This window comes from Dermacentor andersoni, chromosome 11 (assembly GCF_023375885.2).
Source record: "Dermacentor andersoni chromosome 11, qqDerAnde1_hic_scaffold, whole genome shotgun sequence".
Lineage (NCBI taxonomy): Eukaryota > Metazoa > Arthropoda > Arachnida > Ixodida > Ixodidae > Dermacentor > Dermacentor andersoni.
In genome coordinates this window covers 99,326,587-99,349,410 of record NC_092824.1, presented here as the reverse complement: position 1 = coordinate 99,349,410, position 22,824 = coordinate 99,326,587, and the positions used below count along the sequence as shown (strand labels likewise).

Sequence of the window (22,824 nt, the reverse complement as noted above, 5' to 3'; positions counted from 1 at the left end):
GGCGAGCTTCGTGGTTCATATTAACGCGACAGCGTTAAGGAGCTCGTGTCGCAGAAAAGCCGGTGTCGGCGGCGTTGGCCGTGAGCGATCAATCCCAGCAGGCACTTCATGTATAAAAAACAACTTGCAAGATGGGCTGGGTGGGAATCGAACCAGGGTCTCCGGAGTGTGAGACGGAGACGCTACCAGTGAGCCACGAGTTTTTTTTTTTTTTTTTTTTCTTTATTGGTGAGCCACGAGTTCGATGCTTCAAAGTGGTGCAAAAGCGCCTCTAGTGAATGCGGTGTTGCCTTGGAAACGAGCTGTTTCTAAGGCTCAGGCGCGCGTCGCTTGCTCAGGCGCACATTTCGTTGCCGCGCCGAACGCTGCGTTGCTCGACGCTCACCGCGTCCGATGCGGGGCGCGTAGTCGCTGCGCCGTAGCCCATTGTCTTACACCCCTTGGCGGGTCGACGGGAACCCTGTCGCGTTCCACTCTTGAAGGCGAAGCAGAGTAACGCATGAGTTGTTTCTTCGTCTAGCCGAACCAAATATAGCCAAGCAGCAGCAGTTCACCAGGCTAAACAGTGGTTCAACAACTAAAATAAAGGCTAGTATGCTTCGCATCCTGGGCTTAACCTTAGCTAAGCCACAGCCATCTTTTTTTTTATGGTGTGCAAGGAACCGAGGGGCCGCGCTCCGATCCTACTAAGACAGCCCTCGAACGGCAGCTGGAAAACACTGTGGCGTGAAAAAGGGTTTGTGATTGAGTTCTCGCGTAACAAAATTATGGTTTGTCGCTATTCAAATTACAGTACGACGCTATCATGTTTGTAGGTTGTGTGTATGTCGTACTTTACGATTTTCCTCGTATTTGACCTTGAGAAATTCAATTAGTTGGAGTAATTTCCTTGCGCCACATGAAGGGTCTGCGTGGTTCGAAATTCTTTTTGCCTAGCGACATCGGAAGCGGGACGCCGTCACCGGACTTTCGGTGGCACGGGCTCTTAACGCTGAGGGCACTTGCGTATAGCTGGCATACTCTTTTTTTTTTTTTTTAAAGACGCGATTTCGCCCGAAAGCTGAAGCATCGATTATAGCAAATTAGTGGACAGCTATATGAAGTAAGGATAGCAGTTTTATCGGTCGTATATACTTGCAAACATAGGAATATTAACTAAATTGGCAAGCATGGTCACGCGCGCACAGGCAAGTGTGAACCCATCTCACTCGACGACCGCGGAAACTGTCTGTCAAAATGATGAAGCGACGAAACGTGGAAGCAGCAGCGAGCGAATTGACTTTCGTGCTTCGTCTTGCATCAACGCCAACTGAGCCGCGCAAACACGGCGCAAGGGCGGACTCCCCGTCGCTGACGGTTTTCAAGAAAGCGGCCGCCTGGGCCGCCCGGAGTAGAACGTACCATGGATGAACGTGTGTTCATCCATGGTGAACGTGGCTCACCCTCGCAAGGTTTCTCACTCGCACGTGCAGCAAACGGCGCGCGGTGGCGATTTTATTGCCCTTGGACTTTATATGGAACCTCAAGGCGACGCCGACCCTAGAAATGCGCCTGGACTGTCCATATAACCTGAATAAAAATATATCGGGCGCTGCATCTTTTTGTCCATTAGCACTCGCGCGACGAAGCCTTTCATGTGAAAGGGGCGTTTTGTTACTTCGGACGGCACGGTACAAACCACATATGGACGCGTGTCATTAATACGCACAGCGTAAAAGAAGAGGACAAAGAGTTAGCAGAAACCGTCAAAGGCCATGCCTTCTTTCTCCGTCTCCGTTGGTGTAGTTTTCTTTCTTTCTATTAAGTTAAGGGGCCCCCCCACCAGGTCTCGTCATTTTGAACTGACAAGCGCCGTGCGTACAATGCGCGCTAACGATCGTGCCTGCTAAGTATTACATCGCTACGCGCCGCGAAAAGAGCTGAAATTTGAAACCGAACGCCGTTTGCCCTTCGCGCAGGCGCCGCGCTCCCAGCCGGAGTCGACGTATATCGCACAAGTGCGCCTACGTACATCGCACTGCTGTGACGTCGCTCGAAGTGACACGTGACTTCGAGAATAATTCAAGGCAACATCTGTCGTTTATGTTACCTGTTGCTTCAATAGACGTATGAATTAACGTTTAGATAAATAATGAAACACACAAACCGAATGTCTGCGTGTTCTTGTTTTGTTTTGCACCGCAGCAAGGGAGATGTACTTCCGTTTTGTCTGCTTGTTCCCACGTCGTGCAGTCGCGCGCGCAGACAACGAAAGTAAGTCATTTTCTACCGTGTTCCAGCGCGCTCGCGATCATGCTCTGTGAACCGCTTGTGTCTGCACAGACCTATGACGCTAGTCAGCTGTTCTCGTGCACAGCGCGCAAAATCGTGTGCTGCGCAAAACGAGACAAACGCAACAGTTCGCGCGCGACGTCGTCAGCGGAAGTGCGCAGCGCAGCAAAAAGGCGAGGGAAAAAATAAATGAAGGCGGGGTCCGTGACGTACATATGACGCGATCCTCAAGCTCCGGTATGGGAGGACGCAGGGAAGGAAATTCACTTGCGGAGGCTAGACGGTGCAAATGGAGAGAGTGTCTAAAAAAAGTTGGCGGTGACGCTCGCCTCCTGAAATCATGGGTTCGCGGCACTGAAATATTTCTATCTAGGCTATTAATGAACCAATTTGAAAAATTCGTACGCGGCAGAACGCTCCCTAGAGGGCACGTAACGACTTCCAGCGTATAACCGAAATTTGCTATGTGGCCTGGAGCGGGGCCCTTTAAGAAGCAAACGGCGCCAGAGAACAGTAGGGACAAGAAAAGCATGGCGGGGACGGTCACGTCCCCATCTCCTCTTCTTGTCCATAATGTTTCCTGGCGCAGTTTGCCGCTATAAAAAACCAACTATAGCCAAACAATACGTTTTGACTAATTTAGGCATTAGCTGAAACGAAGCCAAACAAGTATGGTGCACCGGATTCGCCTTGGTGTCGCATTCACCAGGCGTCATACACATATCGCAGGTTACAGTGACACCCCTCGCCCAAAGTGTGAACACTGTCAGGTGCCAGAAACGCCTGCTCGTATATTTAGCATTTGTGGCACGTAGGCGTGAGAACGAAATGAATTGGTTTCTCCCATCGCACGCGTCGATGAGAGGCTCCTATCGCCCGCAGGGGCGTCTGCGTCAGCAGGCGTTTGGTGTGTTGCGACACCACGTACCCGAGCACACGAGGGTTGGACCCTCCCGCGTCTAACCGTGCGCGGCTTAGCCGTGTCCGGGGAAAAGAGGATCCTGTGGGTTGAGCTGATGGCGAGTGTCTGGACCTTTAAGGCCCCTGAGCAGAGGCAACACACCCTTTTGGCCTCGGCTTCACGTAGACGGCAACTCCGGACTGACCCATCCGGGGGAAATCGGTAGTTGCCGTTTGATGATGATGATGATGACGACCTTGATGAGTTTGGTGCATACCCACTCACGGGGACTGGCCAAGAGTCGGGCAGACTTATGGGTTCAGGTAATGAATTTAAAATCTATAATTATGTTGCATAAATTGAGGCGAGGAAAGTTCAAAACGGTTCAGTAGACTGTCATTCAATCGAGAGAAAAAAAATCTATATAAAGAAATGAGGCACTAAAGGAGGAACGAACGTAATCATACGGTCAACAATGAAATCGGTTTTATTCAATAATGAATTTTTCTAAGGCGATATAGAGATTCCTGTGTGAGTGCCCAAGCACAGACTCTCCGAAAGACAGCAGTACCGGAGTGTTCAATGGCAGGCCGAGCTGTCGCGCTGTAATTTATAATGCCATTTTTCTCAGGGAGGAGAAACGCCGGTATCCAGTAAGTAGTGTTCCATCGTCTCTAAAGAGTTGCAAAAATGGCACTAAGGAGTTATTGCCAGACCATATTGGTGTATGTATAAATTTAGAGATAAAACTCTACAACGCAGTCTCGTTAATGTCACTTCCGTTTGTCTTGTTTTGCGAAATTTCCTGCTCCAAGGGAACTGTAAGTGGTGTAGCTCCGAGGATGATTTAAGATTTGATTTTGATGTTAAAAGCATGCATCTTTGAATCCTGACAGACGTGATAAAACCCTTCGTTTGAAGAAGGGTAGGCACCGGGCCGCTTATTCCTATGCTCCTCTCCCAATCTTCGTCTTTCTCTCTCACTTTTAATCTTTCCCGTCTTCTCATCTCTTCTGCGTTACTTTCGATTTTCTAGGCAGCGTGGGTTCACCCAGTGTGAGTAGCCAACCTAACACCCAGTTCAAATAACAAAAGAGAGAACAGTCATCACTGGATACCAAGCAGAGAAAGAACGCCCCCCCCCCCCCCCCCCCCCAGCCTATGAAAATGCACAGTGTAAAAAGTTAGAAATTGGTGGAAACCACATATGGCTGGCGACGAGGCTACACAATATACGTAAGATATGATGACATCAAGAGCATATGACGAAATGCAAACACAAAAATATATAATGTACAATATTGAAAACGTGAGAATGGCAAGTAATAACAAGTAAGTAAGCAATTCATTACATGTAATTCGTTACGTACGAGCACAAGTAATTTCCCCTATGTTGTCCTTGGTGTCAGTGTTTGTTGGCTTCTTATGATATCGTTACGTACAAGTATGATTACAAGTGCAGATTTTCTACAGGCCGCTGGTCTAGAAGCGCGGTTTTAGAGATGCTGTAACGCTGTGGGCTTGTTTATATGCACCTTTTTTTCCTATCGTAAGCACTATGAAACATTCCTTTCCCTCGTCGTCCCTCTTCCCCAGTGCAGAGTAGCAGGCTAAAGGTCCAGGCCGACCACTCTGCCTTTCTGTAATTATTATCTCTCTCTTTCAAATTTAAGCACCCACGTTATTTCATCCGCGTCTGAAAGCTTACACTATTTTCTTCTTGTTTCATTTACTCAACTCACAAAACACTTTCTCTAAAAAATCATTGTATGCCCGCGCCGCCCGATTCTAGGAGCAATACGTAATAGTGGGTATGCATCACTGTCTTTGAGGCCATCATTAACAAGGACACAACAAAACAAGACTAACCAGGTAGGCTGTGAGAAATTAGTTGCTTCGCGATTCCAATGCGAATGCTCGTCGGTATCGTCCAAGGAGTTTCCTTGGTACCAGCCGTGGGTACACGCCGCATCGCTATCGGGGCAACAGTTACAAGGACAGCACCCCGCAGCCTCGTTCTTAAGCGCAGAAGTTTAGAATGCACTGCGCACGTGAACAGGCTGGAGCCTCTGCAAAACTTTACTTGCCCCCAAAGAGGCTGACATCCAAACAGGATACACATTCACAAGAAGATGGTGACTGAGAAGCGATCGTCAGTGGATGAACGAGGGACGCTTCTAGCTCTCAGCCTAAGGGTGTCTGACGCAACGGAATTATTGATGGTTGAACAAGGGATATACGAGCCTACGTATCGGCAAGGGGACTTTGTCACGGATGCATTTCTTGTTCGACCGCTGTTGAGAAGTAGTTCCCGCACATACTCGCATCCCAATGTATCCCAAAGGAGTACGCCCGAAGCAACTTCGAGACCTTTGGCGTAGTATGTATAGAGCCGCCGTCAGTCATACTCAACCCGAAGACACCGTAAGCGTCTTTTTAATCCTACTGCAAGGGGTGCTAGTGATTTCTGAATGGGTCGCCTTGAATTTCCTAGCTTAATCCGTATTATTTCCAAAACACTTAAAATACAAACAGTTTCTACAAGTTAAGCCGCTAGAAATGTGTTTTCTGTGCTCTTGTCACTTCTGGCGGCGGCTGTACGTGCTGTGAATGCGTAGCCCTGAAGGACTCTACTAACCAGTTAACTGGTTTTTTGCTATCGGGAAAAGTCAGCACGAAATGTTGGTACAATTGTGAGTTTCGTTTTTTATTGTTCCTGTTTCTTTGTTTTGGTTAATTTTCTTGTACTCCATGACAAATGTCATTCGTTCATAGTTGTGCATTTCTCGCGATGCAGATTGGTCCAAAGTTTTGGTTTTGATGCATCGCTGCCAGTGCTTTCCACTGATTTTTGTTGAAAGTTTTGTCGACAGGCAACGTAGCAATTATTACAGTGATGTTTCGCGATGTGCTTGGGAAGTGGGGGGAAGGGGGCTGACACTCTGTCAGGCATTAATCGCCTTTACGTCTGCCTCCTAGGCAACTGTTTTGATGCCTAAAGACTTTGAAACTAACCTGCCGAGGATGGCCAGGCCGCCTTTGACGAAGATAGGTCCCTCCTATCGGAACGTTGGCCTGCCTTTCTGAGGCACCTTATCTCTGTTCACAACCTTTATGCCCCAGTGTGTGCTACTCCATCTGTCAGCCCTCTTCTCGATTTCGGATAACCCTGAAAGAGCAACTCCATGGAGGCCAGCGAAGACGGTGTTGGTGCGCGCGGCGAGACTCCAGTCGGCCGCGACGGGCTCCGGGCGCGATCCGCGCTCTGCCCGCGGATCGGATCGAGAGGCTGGGACGAAGGCGACGACCGCAGCCTGCTTCTGTGCCAGCTTCGCCGGGGAACCAAATCGCTCACGACCGCCACAGCCCGCTCCGAGACCGATAGCCGGTGTTCGACGTCGATGTCGTGCGCCCTCCTGGGCGCCACGTCGGCCAGCGGGAGAGGCGTGCGGCATTCGCGCAAGAGGTGACGAGCGCTCTCACTTCATTTCGTTCACTTCCTTCCTTCATTCACTCCTATTTATCTCCTTCCATCATTCGTTCCCTAGGAAGAAATACTGGCAAGCTGCCGAACTAGCTGAATAATTTATTACAGTACTTCTTTCCGCGAACTGCACTCTAAGAAAAGAATGCACAGTTTGGGGCTTATCTGTCCTGTCCCCAAAGGATAGTCATGTAGTGTGTATACTTTTCATTTTATTGCGATATGAATTATACGGACACTCCAAGCGCTTTTTTTTTTCTGTCGCCATCGCCGTGATGTTCTGTATAAAATCCATGGGCAGTATCATCGTCGGGACGCGTCGTATGCTGTAAGTGCGAGTGAAAGCATGCGAGGGAAGCCAGCCGATGGTAGCAGCTCAATCTGGTGCGCGAACGAAGAAAGCGAAGGGCAAATGCGCCGTTTTCCGTCCCGCGAAAGTCCGTGGGGGGATGGGAGGGAGGGCGTGGCGGCGTTGTGCTTCGGCAGCAACTGCCCGTTTCGCGACCGGGCGCAAGGGGAACCGATGAACGCGGCTCAGTCTCGCACGCCATATATGGAGGCATGCGGAGAGGCATGTCGCGAGGGGGGGGGGGGGGGGGTGTCGGCTCCACCAACAAGCGTGTACTTTGCACGGCCGCGCGCGGTCTCACGCGCCGTACCTTGAAAATGATCCGCGGACTGCTCATACTGTGCGTACGTACTGTGTGCTCGCCGCTCATGCGTTGAAGCGGTAGACCGCACGAGGAGGTTAACCTCCTTTCTTCTCACGAATCACAGAGCATCTTTTAAGTATTTGCGCTGTTGTGGCTCACTAGAATCTTCCTTATAATTGCTAAATTCAGCCTATTGCTCTTTCAGAACACAATGTAGTCCATCTTTTACCAATAAAATATTGACTAGGCCAGGGAAGATGGCGTCAAGATTTCTGACGTCAAGGTGAGCTGGCGCGGGAAATTCACGGCGGCGTCGCCACCAGCGTGTCCGCGGGTTTGTTGTTCATGCGTTGTTTCTGGCTTACAAATATGCTTCTCATCGTGAAAATGGGTGTATTGGTATTGTAGAAGGGCAATTATACAGCTCAAATAATGCTTCTCTTTAGTGTCCCTTCGACTTCCTTTCTTGTATTTTTCTTCCTTATTGTCTTTCATTCTTGGCAAATTAGCATTCCACACCACTAATGGTGTACAACTAATGGTGTATTCCACCGGTGTATATCGGGCCACTCTTCTTCTGCTGGACCGACGAGAATGCATGCTCATTCGGCGCCAAGGTCATATATTTTGCTGATGTGTACGTAAGTGGCAGAGCGCCAGTACCCTACTTATTTTACGTTGGAACAGCTCTGAGGCCACATGAGTAGGCAGGTTCAGGAAGATGAGTGGGGTGGGCAAAGAAACGCTATAGGAGCAATGAAAGTTAGTCGGAGTTCTAATTTTCCTTGTTTTGAAACTGTGTTTCAGATTACAGCTGGGGTTGACAGAAAAGGAAACTCGGATTCCATTGCGGGCCTTTAAAGGCTTGTTCCTAGTTGGCACCAGTTGTCGGTGTATCCCTACTAAGGGTTTCAGCACGTTTATTTTTTGTTTATTTGTTTGCTATTCAACAATATTTCACGGCATAACTGGACTGCGTTTCCTCGCTCTGAATTCGCTGGCAGGAGAAGGCGCTTCTCGGAGCCTCCCGGCAGAGGCTACGGGGCACGCCCGTTGCTCGGAGCCAAGAGCAAAAGCCTGCCGGGCATCTTGGAGGTGAGCGACGTGGCCGCACCAGCGGAGCTCAAGCCCGAAGACGCCGCTCACGCTCCAGAGGTCGAGCCTACTCCAGCTAAGCGTGAGTTGACATGGGGCAGCAGGAATGGCCATTCTCCAACTTTCTTACCAGAACGTCGTTTTATGAATCGAAGCACAAAAGTAACTGTAACGCCAGTGCATTTCTCCGCAAAGTTAGGGAATCAATATCTACAGATTGGTGCCATCCTGAGAGTTCGCTCCAAGCGAACTACACGGCTAGAATTTGTAAATTGCAATATGGGCCATATCGTAATTAGCTAAAAACTCAATTAGTGAATTCTGTTAATTAGTCGTATATGTATTTCAATTATTTGTGCAAGTAATGTCCGCCTCTTTGAGTAGACCAGTAGACCAGCTCATTAACTGGAATTCTGCTATGTGCCACAGACAACCTTTAAAAAGTTTTGAGAGTGTTCGCTGATACACACGGTATAATATAGGCCTACCCCATGTCATTTAGCTGTGTCATAAGCACTGTTGCACAAACAGACACACCGTGCATAGAACAAACAATCAAACAAACTTCGTAATAGCTCAGTAATTGCTTCATTAGCTAACTCTTTCCGTTAATAAATTTACACATACTAACTTATTAGTTGCTGATAAGACCCCTAATCGATGGTCACGGTCATCTATCGTAAACGCAGTGAACTGGTCCAACGCGCGGTCTCATAATCCGTATTATGGCAAACTGCGCATCATTTCACTGATGACGTCAAGAGTCATGGGCCGCTTTCCTGAACGCACAATTACAGAAAGTTGGTTCCACAATTACAATAAGCACTGCTTTTAGTGTTGCGAGACACTTATGCGCTCGTTGTCTCAACAGGTAATAATAATAGTAATAATAATAATAATAATAATAATAATAATAATAATAATAATAATAATGGTAATAACCTTGAGGGTATTACCAAAAGGCGACACACGCGTCACGCACACCGTCACCCCTCGATGTTCAGACCTCGCTTGCTGGTTGTCATTGTTAAGACGTATCGCAGGCGCTGTTCGTCGTGTTTCCTGTGCCCAAGTGTGATTCGATGATCGTGTTTTAAAATATTGCGGAGTAGGCGCCCAGTGCTACACTACGGGGTTTTGAGATATGAAGCCAACAGACAATAAGCCTAAGGAAAGCATATGGGAAATTACTTGCTTCTTTAATTAAAATGTAGAATTGGTAAGGTAAGGAGAAATGAAAGTGGAAAAAAACTTGCACTTGGTCGGAACCTAACCCACATCCTTCGCATTGCACGTAGGATGCTCTAACCAATTGAGCTACGGCGACTGATTCTCTCATGTCCGCATTGTTGGATATTCCCTTATGAGTACGAGATGTGATATTGGTAACGTTAGTCAGTGCTCCTCGTGGCCAGTGCGGCGGATGTGGAACATCTCTTCAACGGCAAACGCCACGTATATAGTGCGTTGGTGAACTTAGGAGCAGGCAGCCGGTCGATAAACTCTCGTGCACTACCTGAAATGTTCCTAGCTCATCATTACCAAGACTGCAACGACATACGTAACGGTAACTATATCACCCAAATGTTATAGCAACTCTTCGAGATGTTCAAAGAGAGTAGTTCTCGCGGTCGGCGTCGGCGTTCCCACGGTCCACCACGCTTTTCTCGTCCAGCGGAACCCGAACGTCGCGACGTCCCGAGCGACGTCGCCAAAAGAACTGGAACCGTCCAGTACAGGTGTCCCGCCGTGGTCGCCCTCTGCGCAGCCGCGGCGCTGCTTTCCGCGTCGACTTTCGTCAAGTCGTGGGCGGCGCGGCGCGGGGCGGCTCGCTACCTCGCCACCTGTCACTCCGAGGGCTGCGCCCACATCGACTCCGAGATGCGCGACCTGGTGAGCGCGCAGTTCGATCCGTGCGTCGACTTCTACGACTACGTGTGTGGCAGGTGGACAGGAGCGCCGGACCGCTTCTCGTCTTTCGTGGCCGACCAGCGCGTGTACGCCAAGGCCGCCACTGTCGCCTACATGCTCCAATTGCTCGGCAAAGAGGTGAGGGTGATGCGCTCTGTTCAAAGCTCCGAACGCTACTGTTAGGTTGCGGCTGGAGCTTCTTCGTTTTTACTTAGACATCATCATCATCATTGATCATCATCGTCATCATCATCATCATCATCATGGTGCTATTCTATATTCTACTGAATGGACGAATGAAATATCTGGGGTGGTTTCTGGTGAGCGCAACACGAACCACAAGGTGAACAGGTGTACGAACTACCTCAGTCTTTATTTATAATGAAACGAAAGGATAATTTATTAGCTGATATCGCCCTGCACTTTCAAATTTTGCAATTTCGTGACTCCGTATCGAATCATCTGCTGCCTTCGATTGCTTCGACCTAAGGAAGCCATATGGTTTGCCTTAACTCAGTTACTAGTCGTAAAAAAATTAAATTATGGGGTTTTACGTGCCAAAACCACTTTCTGATTATGAGGCACGCCGTAGTGGAGGACTCCGGAATATTTCGACCACCTGGGGATCTTTAACGTGCACCTAAATCTAAGTACACGGGTGTTTTCGCATTTCGCCCCCATCGAAATGCGGCCGCCATGGCCGGGATTCGATCCCGCGACCTCGTGCTCAGCAGCCTAACACCATAGCCACTGAGCAACCACGGCGGGTTTACTAGTCGTAGTGCTTGTTGATCGATTTGCAGCGCTCTATATATAGAAAAGCATTCGCGCATCCCAATGTGGCGCTTGTGTGATCTGGTCCGTATATACGGCGTCGGACGAATTAATGCATCGAGTACCAGGCGCCAATCAACTCTGCTAATTCATTGTCACAGTACGTGAATCCATCAGGTCTACGTATGTTTATTCTTATGCCCATTTTGTTCCTTCTTTTAAAACTACATGCGCCTTGCGGCAAATCCTCGAAATTATAAAAACAAGAATACGGGACGAGAACAGGTTGATCAGGTTTTGAGGAAAGAAACGCAAACATTTAAAACAATATACTGAGTTGCTTGTCAACTGTGTTTAATACTCCGCAGTGGTAACAAATTAAAAACATATATAGGATCGACCCCACCAAGATGAACCCGTCTATCCATTCTTTTTAATACCAAAAATTGTAAAATTTTAAATAAAATCAATTGCTTCGCCTAAAATAATCATTTCATGTCTGGTTAACTTCACTACTTTTCCCATACTGCTTTCCTTTCTCTTTCACTCTCTCTTTCCTGCCTCCGTTCACTATATCCCACAGTAGTGAACGCGAAAATGCGAGTGTCAAGTTGCCTACTTAAAGCTAACTCCTTTACGAGCCTTCAGCAGAATATCGTTTTTGGTAGTATACATGTTGAGCAGGCGACTCGAGTGGTTCTTAGTGCTGGCACCTTGCCTTCTTCGGGCATGTATTACAGCGCTCTCTGTCATGGTCTACGCAGAAAGCTCGACAAGACACCGTGATCGCCTCCATGGCCTCAGTCTACAACGGCTGCGTTGAGCACTTCGCCACGCGCAAGTCCTTGGACTCGGTCGCCGACGAGGTGCTGCACGCCCTCAACGTCCGTCTAGAGACCTGGAGGAACTCGACTCTAGCCGGTATGCTGCCCCGGCTGGTTGAGTTCTCGCTGCTCTACAGGCTTCACTCGTTCTTCGCCTTGACCTTTGAACGCCGCTCGATGCCGCTGCGCATGACAGTAGGAAAAGTTGTGCGCAACATATCAGCCGCCGTGTACAGCCTCGACAAGCTCTACTCCTACTTCGAAACCATGGTTGTCGCCCTCGATAAAGCTGTTGCAGCCCGCTCAGAACTCCTTCGCGCGCTGGTCAAGCTCGACGGAAGGGTTCACGAGGCCATCAAGATGGCCAGCACGGTTGAAACGACGCTGCCTCTGGAGCAACTCGACGTGGAAGGAGTGCCACACGAAATGTGGGCGTCGTCTGTAAACCGCGCCTTCTCCCTGGACAGCGAGGCGTCGTTTGCAACGAAAATAGCTGTCAGGAGCATTGGCAGTATCCGCGACGCCTTTTCAGCAATGGTGAGAACGGATTCTGCCGTCTTGTCCATGTACCTTCTTGTCCTGGTCACTTCGCAAACGATACGCTACGAATTCTACGAGCGCTACGCCGAGGTAGCGCAACGAGTTGGTTGGGTACATGTATCGTGCACCGAAGTGCTCAGCAGGCTGTTTCCCACGCACTACGCTAATCTGGAAGCGACGGCCCTGCGAGGGCACGTGCACAACACGTCGGCGTCGGAACTGCTTGAGGAAACCAGGGGGTACCTAATGGACAGTCTGAACGACAGTGCCACGATTGATGCCGCTGCCAAAGATGAAATACGCGAGCAGCTTAGTCATATAGACGTCGTATTTGTCGAGCCTGTGAACGTCGCTGATTTTCTTGGAGAGAGTGACGTAGAACACACGCAAAGTTACATCGAAAATATGTTCATCGCAACGCGTCAGGAGGAAGTGGAACGTGCCCTGAACAAGTCCAGGTGGCCACCTCACTCGCGCATGCTGGCTCGCAAGCAGTGGCTCGGCTCTTTCAGCTACGTCGAGAAACTCCGCGCCATTGTCATTGCCAGCCAGAACTTCCTTTCTGCACCGCAGTTTCCTTCGTACATGTCCAGGGAAGTCTCTAATTACGCGATTCTACGGGCTCGCTTCGTGCGGGAGCTGCTCGTCGCACTGTCACAGGAACTTACAGGCACCGGCATTTGCTCGCCGTCGATTCAAGACAGAGTGAGCTTCGTTTCGAAGAGCCAAGCTGTCGAGGTCTTTAGGCAGGCCGAGTCGCTTCGCCTCGCCTATCAGGCGTACAAGCAACAGAAACGTCTTTGTTATGACGTCGAAGAATCGGGTCTCGTCGCGTTCGACAGGAACTTTTTCCAGGTGTTCTGCGTTCAGTTCTGCAGTCATCCTCTGCTAGAGCCGACACCGTCCTTAGTGCGCATGCGCGACAGGTGCGAGATTTCAGTGCGCTCAATGCCAGAATTTTGGGAAGCGTACAAGTGCCCGGAAGAAAAGGGGAAACTGTCGTCGATGCGGGATTGCCTTGTGCCTCGCTAACGATACTGATCGTATACTAGACCCGTGAACCGAAACATCGAATGAACTCCGCGATTGAAATCTTTGTACGTTGCGGCGCATTATAGTTAGTCCGCTGATATAACAAAATAACAGGTCGTCAACGCTCGAGCACTCTCATTGTTGTTTGGTTCTTTGATACAGTGCTGGCATTGGACACTATGAATTGGCTGAGTCCGGACGCTGTCAAAAGCGCGCAAATGTAGCTCCCAGGGCCGACTAGAGAAAAGTTGATTAAGTTTGCACCCGTAATTGAGCTTTTGGACAATTGGCACCCAAAGCATATACGCCGAGAAGCATCCATTGCCGTTAGAGACAAGGTCTTGTGTGTCACGAGGCGAATGGGCGTACACACGACCACAGTTGAACAGCTTCGGCTTTGAGAGGCGTCCGCGGTGGGCGACAAGCGTCACCATTGACCAGGACAGTGTATCTATAGAGCGCACCAACCATTGACACCACCATTAGTTCGCCACAGGGCGGAGAACTAGCTTCCTGACAGCGGTTCTTTCACACCAATTCCACAACTCTTATTGTGTCGGCCAGTACGGCATGGTGCCGGCGCGTCATCGCGTCGGCGCGGCACACAATTGTGTATATCGGTCAGAGAACGGATGCGGATCCGACGCGAGTGGATGGGCTAGCGGCGCTGGACGGTGGCAGACGCGCCCTTCCGGATGTGACGTCCCGCCAGACGTCACGTCCTGGTGACGGTGGAAGAGCAGGCAGAGGGAGAAAGCTTTTAGCGGATGGGGGTAAATGCCGCGTCCTGACGCAAGGGCTCCACTTAATGTGGACCCCGTGGAGAAGGAATGCCATGACAGGTCGCCTCTCCGCGTGAGCGGGATTCTGAGCACACGAGGGGACGAACGATAGCGCTCTGGACGCCGGGTGGACACTGCCTCTGGCAACGCACACTTTTCTTCGTGCGAGTCGTCTCAGCTTCTGAGGTAGGTTGTGATGTCTTGGATCTAACTTGCAGTTAGGGAGCAATGCTGTTCAACGTTCTGGACAAATAGTGGCCACGGAAAAGAGAGAGAGAGGGAGAGTGCTTGTGTGGGTCCGCGCAGTGCGTTTCGTGCTCCAGACCTTCTCCGTGCTTCCATTTTCGTGCTTCGAAACACACTGTCACAGGCATCTCGATATGTTCGTTTTGGATAGAGAAATGACTTGTATGCTTAAACAAACTTATGTGTGTGCGTCCGCGTTCCTCTGAACAACGGGCATTATAATATAGAATAACAACGTGATGCGACATTGGTCGCTTTGGTAACACTGCGAGCTTCAGTGAACCGCTCACCTTCAGCACTGTGCTCTTGGAAAGACGAAAAAGCTACCAAAAGAAACAGTCTGCGTTTTTCATGCCTAAGTGGAACGAAACCGCTACAGTTCCTGGGTCCAAGGGCGGTGGATGCCTTCCGCGAAGCGACTTCCCATGATACCGGGAGCTTCTGCAATCCTTAAGCTATCGACTCAAATTACAACTTCACTTTATATACACACGTGAACGATCTCACTGTGTGCTCCGTCTTACAAGTCTCTTGGGGACAAGGATCGGCTTTCCGCATGCTTAATTCGCTTCAGGACGATGCGCGCGGTTTAGGTGGCGCGCACGCGCCATGCATACAAGCCGTGGCCCCGGCGCACGTTTAGAACGCGGGAGGGGTCGCGCACACCGCGGCACGACGCGAGAGCGCGAAAGTCCGCTGCGGTGTACGACCAACTCCTGAAAAGTAGGTCGCGCAGTTCACAACCGAAAGGCCACCACCACCATGCAGTCAGTCGACCGCCGTGCCGTGACTCCCCCAGTTTGGGCTCGAATAAAGAGCCTCATCCTGCCTCGACGCTGACACGCGCTCGCGACCTGTCACGCCGGCGCGACCCTGGACGCGATGCGTGCGGTGTGCGTGTCGATACCGTTCGGAAGCGCGTTCGCGGCACACGCTGTGCGCATTGTTGCCGGTGCCGAATGGGAATGTCTGCGACTGTTGCTGGCTGGGCATCGCTGCCTGCGCCCGTGTGTCCCCGTGGCTCCCGCGGAAGCACGCAAGGGCGCCGCGTGTGCGTAATGCACCAGTGTACGAGAGGCAACACAATATTCGCGACTGACCACCGGCCAAGCTTTCTCTTTCTTGCTGGGAAATGCAACAGAAGAAAAAAAGAAGAAATAGCAGACTTCAGCGACTGCTCTGAACTTATTAACGGCGACAGCAGCAGCCAGCAGGTTCTTAAACGTACACCGAATCTTGTTGTTGTCCTTGTTGCCTTTTACATATGACAGCTTTTCGACCCCCCCCCCCCCTTTTTTTTTGTTGCAATGTCGTCTTCGTCCTCTTTAGTATTGCCTCACGTGGCCTTCGAGATACGTGCACAGACGCCACCGCTCTGGGACTCCATGACGCGCACCTGCAGGAATTACGAGGCACGAATGTTCAAAGCTCAGTGGCCAGCGGTTTCGGTTTCCAACTGCGGGTGCCAACCGTTCTGAATTTAGCGGAACAGCCCCGACTTATGAGAAAATGTTCTGAGCCCCAGTCGGAACTTTTCATTATCTTTTTCTGTTGAATAAGAATCCATAAGCCAGATTTTCTTTTTATAATACCTGACAGCTCCGTCGCACTTTCTTCTCTTTTGGCTTCTGTTGCACTGCCATAAACATAAAGACGGCTCTGTATTAGTCATAGTTTTCGTTTTGCTGTATGCCCTGAACGTTCACGGCACCTCTATCTGTATCGGTAGCGGCTTTAGCCAGGAAACTACAGCGCATTTCTTGTTTTGCATCGCGACATGGTAGGACTACAAAAAATTTTGAAAGTTTGTTGCACCACACACTGGCAGAATCCTGCTCCCAACTGCACATGACCACTTGCGCATTAAGTTCGGTATCTAGTGGCGATCGTAGGCGAGCAATTTCGTTTCCTCTTTTGATTCGCCGTATGTTGAGGGTGTATAAGAGAAAGAGAAGATGGCCTGACGGCGAACGGACGGACAGACGCGCTCAGCAAAGATAGTTTGGAGGTCTTCATTGCGGTCACAGTACAATATAACGTGTCACAGTACTTTCCGCACGACAAATGCCTCCAATTACACAAGAGATTGGAAGCAAAATTGTAAGTTTCGCTTCTCAGATTTCCTACCAGTGGCGGACATGATAAAGTGTGAAGAAATAGATAACATAATTTCGTTGTGCATTATTTCGGCGCATCTATTCGACGCGGGAAATGAATGAAGATACCACGAAGGTGCATTGCTTAACGTGCGCCGCCGATCGTGTGCCTACTGCCCATTAATGATTCTGCCATTTCACTTGCTACCGATAACGGCAGCAACGACAAAACTGCAACGACGACTTGCGCAGGACGTTGTGTGAAGTGAGCTTGCGGCAATACTGTAGAAGATGAACTGAAAAAGTATCTGGGCCAAAGAGGTTCCTAATTCCACCTCAAAAGGCGACGGGAGGAAAATGCGTCGCCGTACTACGGGAGCTGGTGACGAAAATTCGCGGGCAGAAACAGATCCGGATTGAATGAAGAGCAAGCATGGCTGTGTCCATCAACGACGCAAGGGCAACGTTGAAGACCACAATGACTAAGCAATGACTGAGATTGCCACATCCCATGACGAGGACCTTTAAACTGGTCCTGGAGACAATACAGGGACCAGGCACGAATATCCGGCGCCCAACAACTTAGACGCGCGACGGGGGACGTCTGCTACAGATGCAATCTTCGCCCAGAGACAGATAATAGATGAACGTAGGGTACCATATGAGCAGGCGTTTTAGTAGTCACGGTTGATTTGAAAGAAGCTTATAACTGTGCAGAAGCAGGATGAAGGGAGCAGCAGTATGGCAGGGAGCTCCCCAAACAACTACGTACGTCCGGCTGATTCGACGTAATTAAGTGCTCCTAAAGAAACAAGGACAACACTTCGCAGATGCATCAGCGATATTGTAAGCCTTGAAATGACAGTGGTACTTGGGGAGTTTTTCGATCCTGTGCCCGTTCATGCTAAACACATTGATGGATGTTCTGAGTGAATGCTATACTTAAGGAGAGCTTGGGGATATCGTCGAGGAAGACACTACCCTTGCAGCTATAATTACTGAAGTAAAGAAAATTATTGAACAACGCTACTGAAGGTAAAGTTTAGGTATAGAGGATTTTCAAAAGAAAGAGATTAGACAATCAGCAGACGCTAATCGGAGTACTTGGCCGGCAACATGGAAAGTCACTTGTAGGAAGACGCAATATTATACAACAAAATAGTGGAGACGGAAGACGAAGTGCTTTGCTCCTAGAGTGGATAGAGAAGTCATCGTATGAGAGGCGTCCAGAAGAATCCAGGAAACATGTAAGGATTGTACGAATACGTGTTTCAGGAGTTCCGGGCAACAGAAGGGCACGAGCCAGGTGCGGGCTTGCCAAATAGCATTATTTGCTACAAAGGCCCACAAACCGAGAAGGACGGTGTTTTCCACTCCCCCGAGCTTTGAAGCATCGGGTGTGGTACTCGAGTTCTACCATATGACCAGACGTATGAGCTTATTAGCAGACTACCATATATACACGACAGGTACTTTCACTCGCAGAAGCACCGAGGACAGTGCCGTGCGATTCAATTTGGCGATAGAAAGAGCAAGAACGGCTTGAAATATGAACAGAGAACTCTATTAGATCTCTTAATTCAATGGCACTTTATTTGTATCCACCGGCTACAACCGGCTTGTGCCAGGCATTCGCACACCGTTATTTAACGGGAGCAAAATGCCATAAGCAGCATTACGCGGAAGACTGTACCGTCTGAAGGCTAAACGCGATTGATTCAAGGCTTTCCAGTGTCCAAAACCGAGCTCAGTTCGCAAAATCAACACAGGGAAGCCTCCAAAAGGCCGCTTCGAGCAAGTCACGTACGTCCGCGTCCCAATTAGCACACGCCCGCGGCGCTCCTCCCAAGGTCATCGTCTTGACACAACGAGTCGGTCACCCTTTGAGCACTATAACCCTTTCGCCGCCGGACGTTTGCTTTTTCTTTTTTTCTTTTTCGTTTGTCGCTGTTCCAGAGTTCAAAGAGGATCGCTTTTGTGCCTGCGAATGATGTTCTCACATACCTTTCATATACAGGGGCTGCGTTTTTTTTTAAAGAAACGCGAGGCCAGTAGCTCTTTTACTTTTTTGTAATCTGTGCCTACTACTAACGGAACCCCCCGCGCGCGCAATGTGTCCAGCCGTTGCTCGGAACAGCAAGCGATGCGAGAGAGAGAGAAGGGTATACACGTCCCTGGTCGGACACCGCGCGAAGGTGTTTTCGTTTTGCATTATGTTGCTTCTTGTTCTCCCTCGCCGGCCGCCGCGTACGTTCCACGAGAGGACGAGCTATGTGGGTCAGCCGCGTCCTTCCATAATCAGGCGCTATCAAAACGCGCGCGCGAGAGCACGCGCTCGCTCGTTCACTCGCTCGCTCGTGCCTATTCAAATGACCCCTGCGCGGCGTCAGCCTTGTGAATGTACTGCCGGGGTGCGGTTTTCACTTTGCGTCTGTCCCGGTGGCGGTGCGTGGATGCAACTCTCTCTTTCTATCATCATCCGGGAGCCCTCTCCGTTCTTCTCTGTATCTAATGCGTTGCACGACAGCTCGCCTCGCAACCTTGTTTCGCGTCGAGACGGAATCATTGTGACGGCAGCTTACGCTAAGCTAACGCGGCAGCTTACGCTGCCGCGTTAGCTCAAACAAAATTGACCGTTTGCGCACAACCTGCAACCACACCACAGGCTATGCGAGACGACGTCTTCTTCCGATGTCTAAGGATTTGTGCGGTGGAACTGCTAATGACTCTATTGAGAGAGGCTGATGGATACTACTTTATTTCTTAGATACCTGTTGCGCATGCGCAGGTTCCACACGGTTTTCCATCCGCTCTTACCTACGGCCATGCGTGCCTCATGCGTCTAAGTTGAAGGAAGGGAATGAGACGAGTTATCTTTCTCGTGTGAGTCTCGGGTCTTTTGCAGTTTACTGCGCTGTCTCAACACCAAACACCAACCAAGCCTTTCTTCTTGAGTCCTTCTGACTATAGAAGGGGCTAATAAGAGCGAAATCACGGTATGGTGGTAAATCTCGCCGCGTGAAAGGAGCTGAAATGTTTAATTAACGCGAGCACTCATTGAGCAGAATAGAGTTGGAAAGGTATGGGTGGCCGCGCTTCTTAACACCGCTGAAAGCGTTGGACTCCATAACAGCATCTCGTGGCTCTTATGAGACACCATGCGCAACCACAGATCGAAGGGAGCCTAACACCATAAAGGCCAAACACCATTTCATACTAAGAGAATGTTGACTTCATTTCTGGCTATAAAAAAGTACATTCATGCAAGAATCAATGAAACGTTTATTGAGTAAAATATATTCAGTAAAGCAGTTATTCATTACTAGTTAGCTTACTCAAGTATGTGCATCTGAAAACTCGCTCCAGCGTATAAAAAACGCGACTGTTGGCTTTTCGTTAAGATCGACACACTTAAATCACACTTTTGTGGTATGAAGCATAGCGTGACAAAAATAACGCGTTAGGCTTTGTTCGTTTAATCTCGCATAAACGCATACATTCCCCCAAATGTGCTTGACTCTGCATAAATGATTGATTGATTGATTGATTGATTGATGGATCGATCGATCGATTGATTGGCTCAAAAAATAACGTTTGGGATTTTAGGTGTCAAAACTACAATATGATTATGAGGCACACCTTAGTGGGGAGACTGCGTATTAATTTTGACCGCCTGGAGGTTCTTCAACGTGTACCCAATGCACGCTACGCTAGAGTTCTTGCATTTCGCCGCCACCGAAATGGGGCCGCCGCGGGCGGAAATAAAACCCGCAACCTACTGCGGCGTCTCTCATAGTCCATGTGTTGCTTTGATACATTAAATCAATCAATCAATCAATCAATCAATCAATCAATCAATCAATCAATCAATCAATCAATCAATCAATCAATCAATCAATCAATCAATCAATCAATCAATCAATCAATCAATCAATCAATCACATTATTAAAGAAGTCTGGAAGCTTCTTCCTCTCTTGGCAAATACGTGACAGGACGAGAACGAGGGTAATTTCATCCCTCGGCGGATGCCTCTTTTTACGGAGAAGTACACCGGCGCACGCAGTAGCAAAATGGCGCAGCCTACACGTTAGCAGGCGCCGAAATGGTGCCACTGTATATGAATAGGCCTCCGGACTAGCACGCCCGGCTCTGTCCTAGTCCCGAACGGGATGTACAGATACGATTTCTTTTTATAGAGTCTTTCGTTATTCTATATCCGTGAGAGCAACCACGAACACTTTATTTGAGTTTACTCAGCTCTTCTTCCACCTCTCAATTTCGCCCATATGGTTCCGGTCAAGGAGCCATCGTATACTTAAAAAAAAGAATAAACATGGTGTCACCACCGGCCGGACTTGGCATCCCAGCGCAAGTCCGGCAAAGGGCATTTTCCGCGTCGTAGCGATGTCATTTGATCGCGGCTCTACTAAAGTCGAGCTGTCACTGAGCATTCACATGTGGACAGAAGAGACGACGCTTTTGTTTTGCCTAAGCTTAGCGTGATATACGAGGGCGAATCGGAAAGTCTCTGCCCCTATATTTTTTTAGCCATATTACGGCTGTATGTGTGAAGTCAACGTATCCATTCCCAGCGGTGGATCCTTCTCGGAACGGCCCGGCTATGGAGCCACCATGGCCCGGCTTTATCTGCCGGTAGCTATTTTTTTGGATAAACTCTTGGAAGTGCTGTGCGCATGACGCGATAAGCATGCATTCAAAATCAAAACTTGTTTTAACTTGATATACAGTGTATATTAAATCAAGGGCTATATATGGCTTAAAAGTTATGCGCCGTGTCACATGCCTCTATGCGGTTATTCGTCGGAACGGCATCCCCATTCATACGACCACGATGTTGCGCCAAGTGTAAAGACTTCGAGAATTCGCTTTCTTGATGTTATAACGTATACGGTCGTGTATAAGCCGCCCCCGTTTATAGCCCGCACCCCCCACTTTCGGACGCAAAAATTTGCGTCCGAAAAGTGTTACAAGATGGCGCCAGTTAGTTTTTCCCACTCACCACATGCTGTTATCATCATCGTTGCACATCGACCTAACAGGTCGAGTGCTAACAGTGCTAACAGACCGAGTGAAGACGCGGCTGGCCGACTGCCGAACGGACTTGGCCGTGATTCATGGTGGCTTGACAAGCGTGCTGCGTGCGCTAGATCTTTGAGTAAACCGGCCATTCAAGACGGAATTTCGGTGGTGCTACGCCGAGTGGATGGCCGCGGGCAACCACGAAACAACTCTGACAGGGCGACTGAAGCAAGCGTCTGTTCAGCAAATGTGCTGTTGGATTCTGGACGCCTGGCGTTCCGTGTCAGTGGACACCATCGCAAAGAGCTTTAGTGTCACGGGGATAGCAAACACCATGGACGGCACAGAGACCGACCAGCTTTGGGAGCGCGCCCATGAGGCGAGCTCGTCCGACAGTGGCGAAAGTGCCGATGAGCTGAGCTCGGTCCGAGAGTGATTAGCTTGAAAGCGGCAATAAAAAATAAAATAAAATGTTTTAACTAAATAAATAAAGCTTGTTTTAACTTGATATACAGTGTATATTAAATCAAGGGCTATATATGGCTTAAAAGTTATGCGCCGTGTCACACGCCTCTATGCGGTCTGATTCGCGTATAACTCGCACCTGACAAAATTTGATGAAAGTGCGGCTTATACACGAGTATATGCGGTAGTCACACGATTGTGCCTTTTACGCTTCTCTAGCTAAGACGAAGCATTAGTTATCTGACTAATCAGAGGTGCAGAGGAAAACTAGCATTACAAACACCGAAGAAAAATTATGCAGATCCCACGCACTGTGGGAACCGATGTAAGCGAAGCTTTGTGCTGATTGCTTTCATTGACGATAATTAGCGGTGATGTTGAGGGAGAAAGCTCAATTTATTCAACGTTTAGTCTAACACGAGAGTGGTGAGTTGATGTTAAACGTTACCTTGCGTTCATCACTGCTGTGCAGTACACAGAACACACAGGGAGATGTGTTTGCTTGAGGCGTTGTTGTGCGCCATATTGCATAACCTCTGAAAGGGTTTAACATTGTCATTGCTTCACATGGCACATCGTATCGTCGCAGAAGTATTTGTGATGTTATTGGGGCCGGATCACTCCAGAAAAAGGGAGAAGCAGCACGCGAAAGCAAAAGCACACATCAGACTTGTATTGACGTACACGACACAGATAACGGCACACACAC

General features: G+C 49.2%; 2 protein-coding genes and 1 long non-coding RNA gene across 5 annotated transcripts in view; 2 read left to right on the top strand and 1 right to left on the bottom strand.

Moving 5' to 3' along the window:
* Positions 1-22,824, bottom strand: part of LOC129386879 (uncharacterized) — a 243,197-nt gene that overhangs the window by 55,058 nt on the left and 165,315 nt on the right. The window lies entirely within an intron of this gene.
* Positions 10,139-13,682, top strand: LOC126538978 (uncharacterized). The gene is made up of 2 exons (XM_072285518.1): positions 10,139-10,453; positions 11,830-13,682. Exons 1-2 carry the CDS (start codon positions 10,286-10,288, stop codon positions 13,483-13,485), a joined length of 1,824 nt encoding a protein of 607 aa, XP_072141619.1. The 5' UTR covers positions 10,139-10,285; the 3' UTR covers positions 13,486-13,682.
* Positions 14,256-22,824, top strand: part of nompA (no mechanoreceptor potential A) — a 97,811-nt gene continuing 89,242 nt past the window's right edge. Inside the window, exon 1 of the mRNA XM_055075206.2 lies at positions 14,256-14,453. The gene's annotated coding sequence lies outside the window, so the exon portion shown is untranslated. The remainder of the gene's footprint in view (positions 14,454-22,824) is intronic.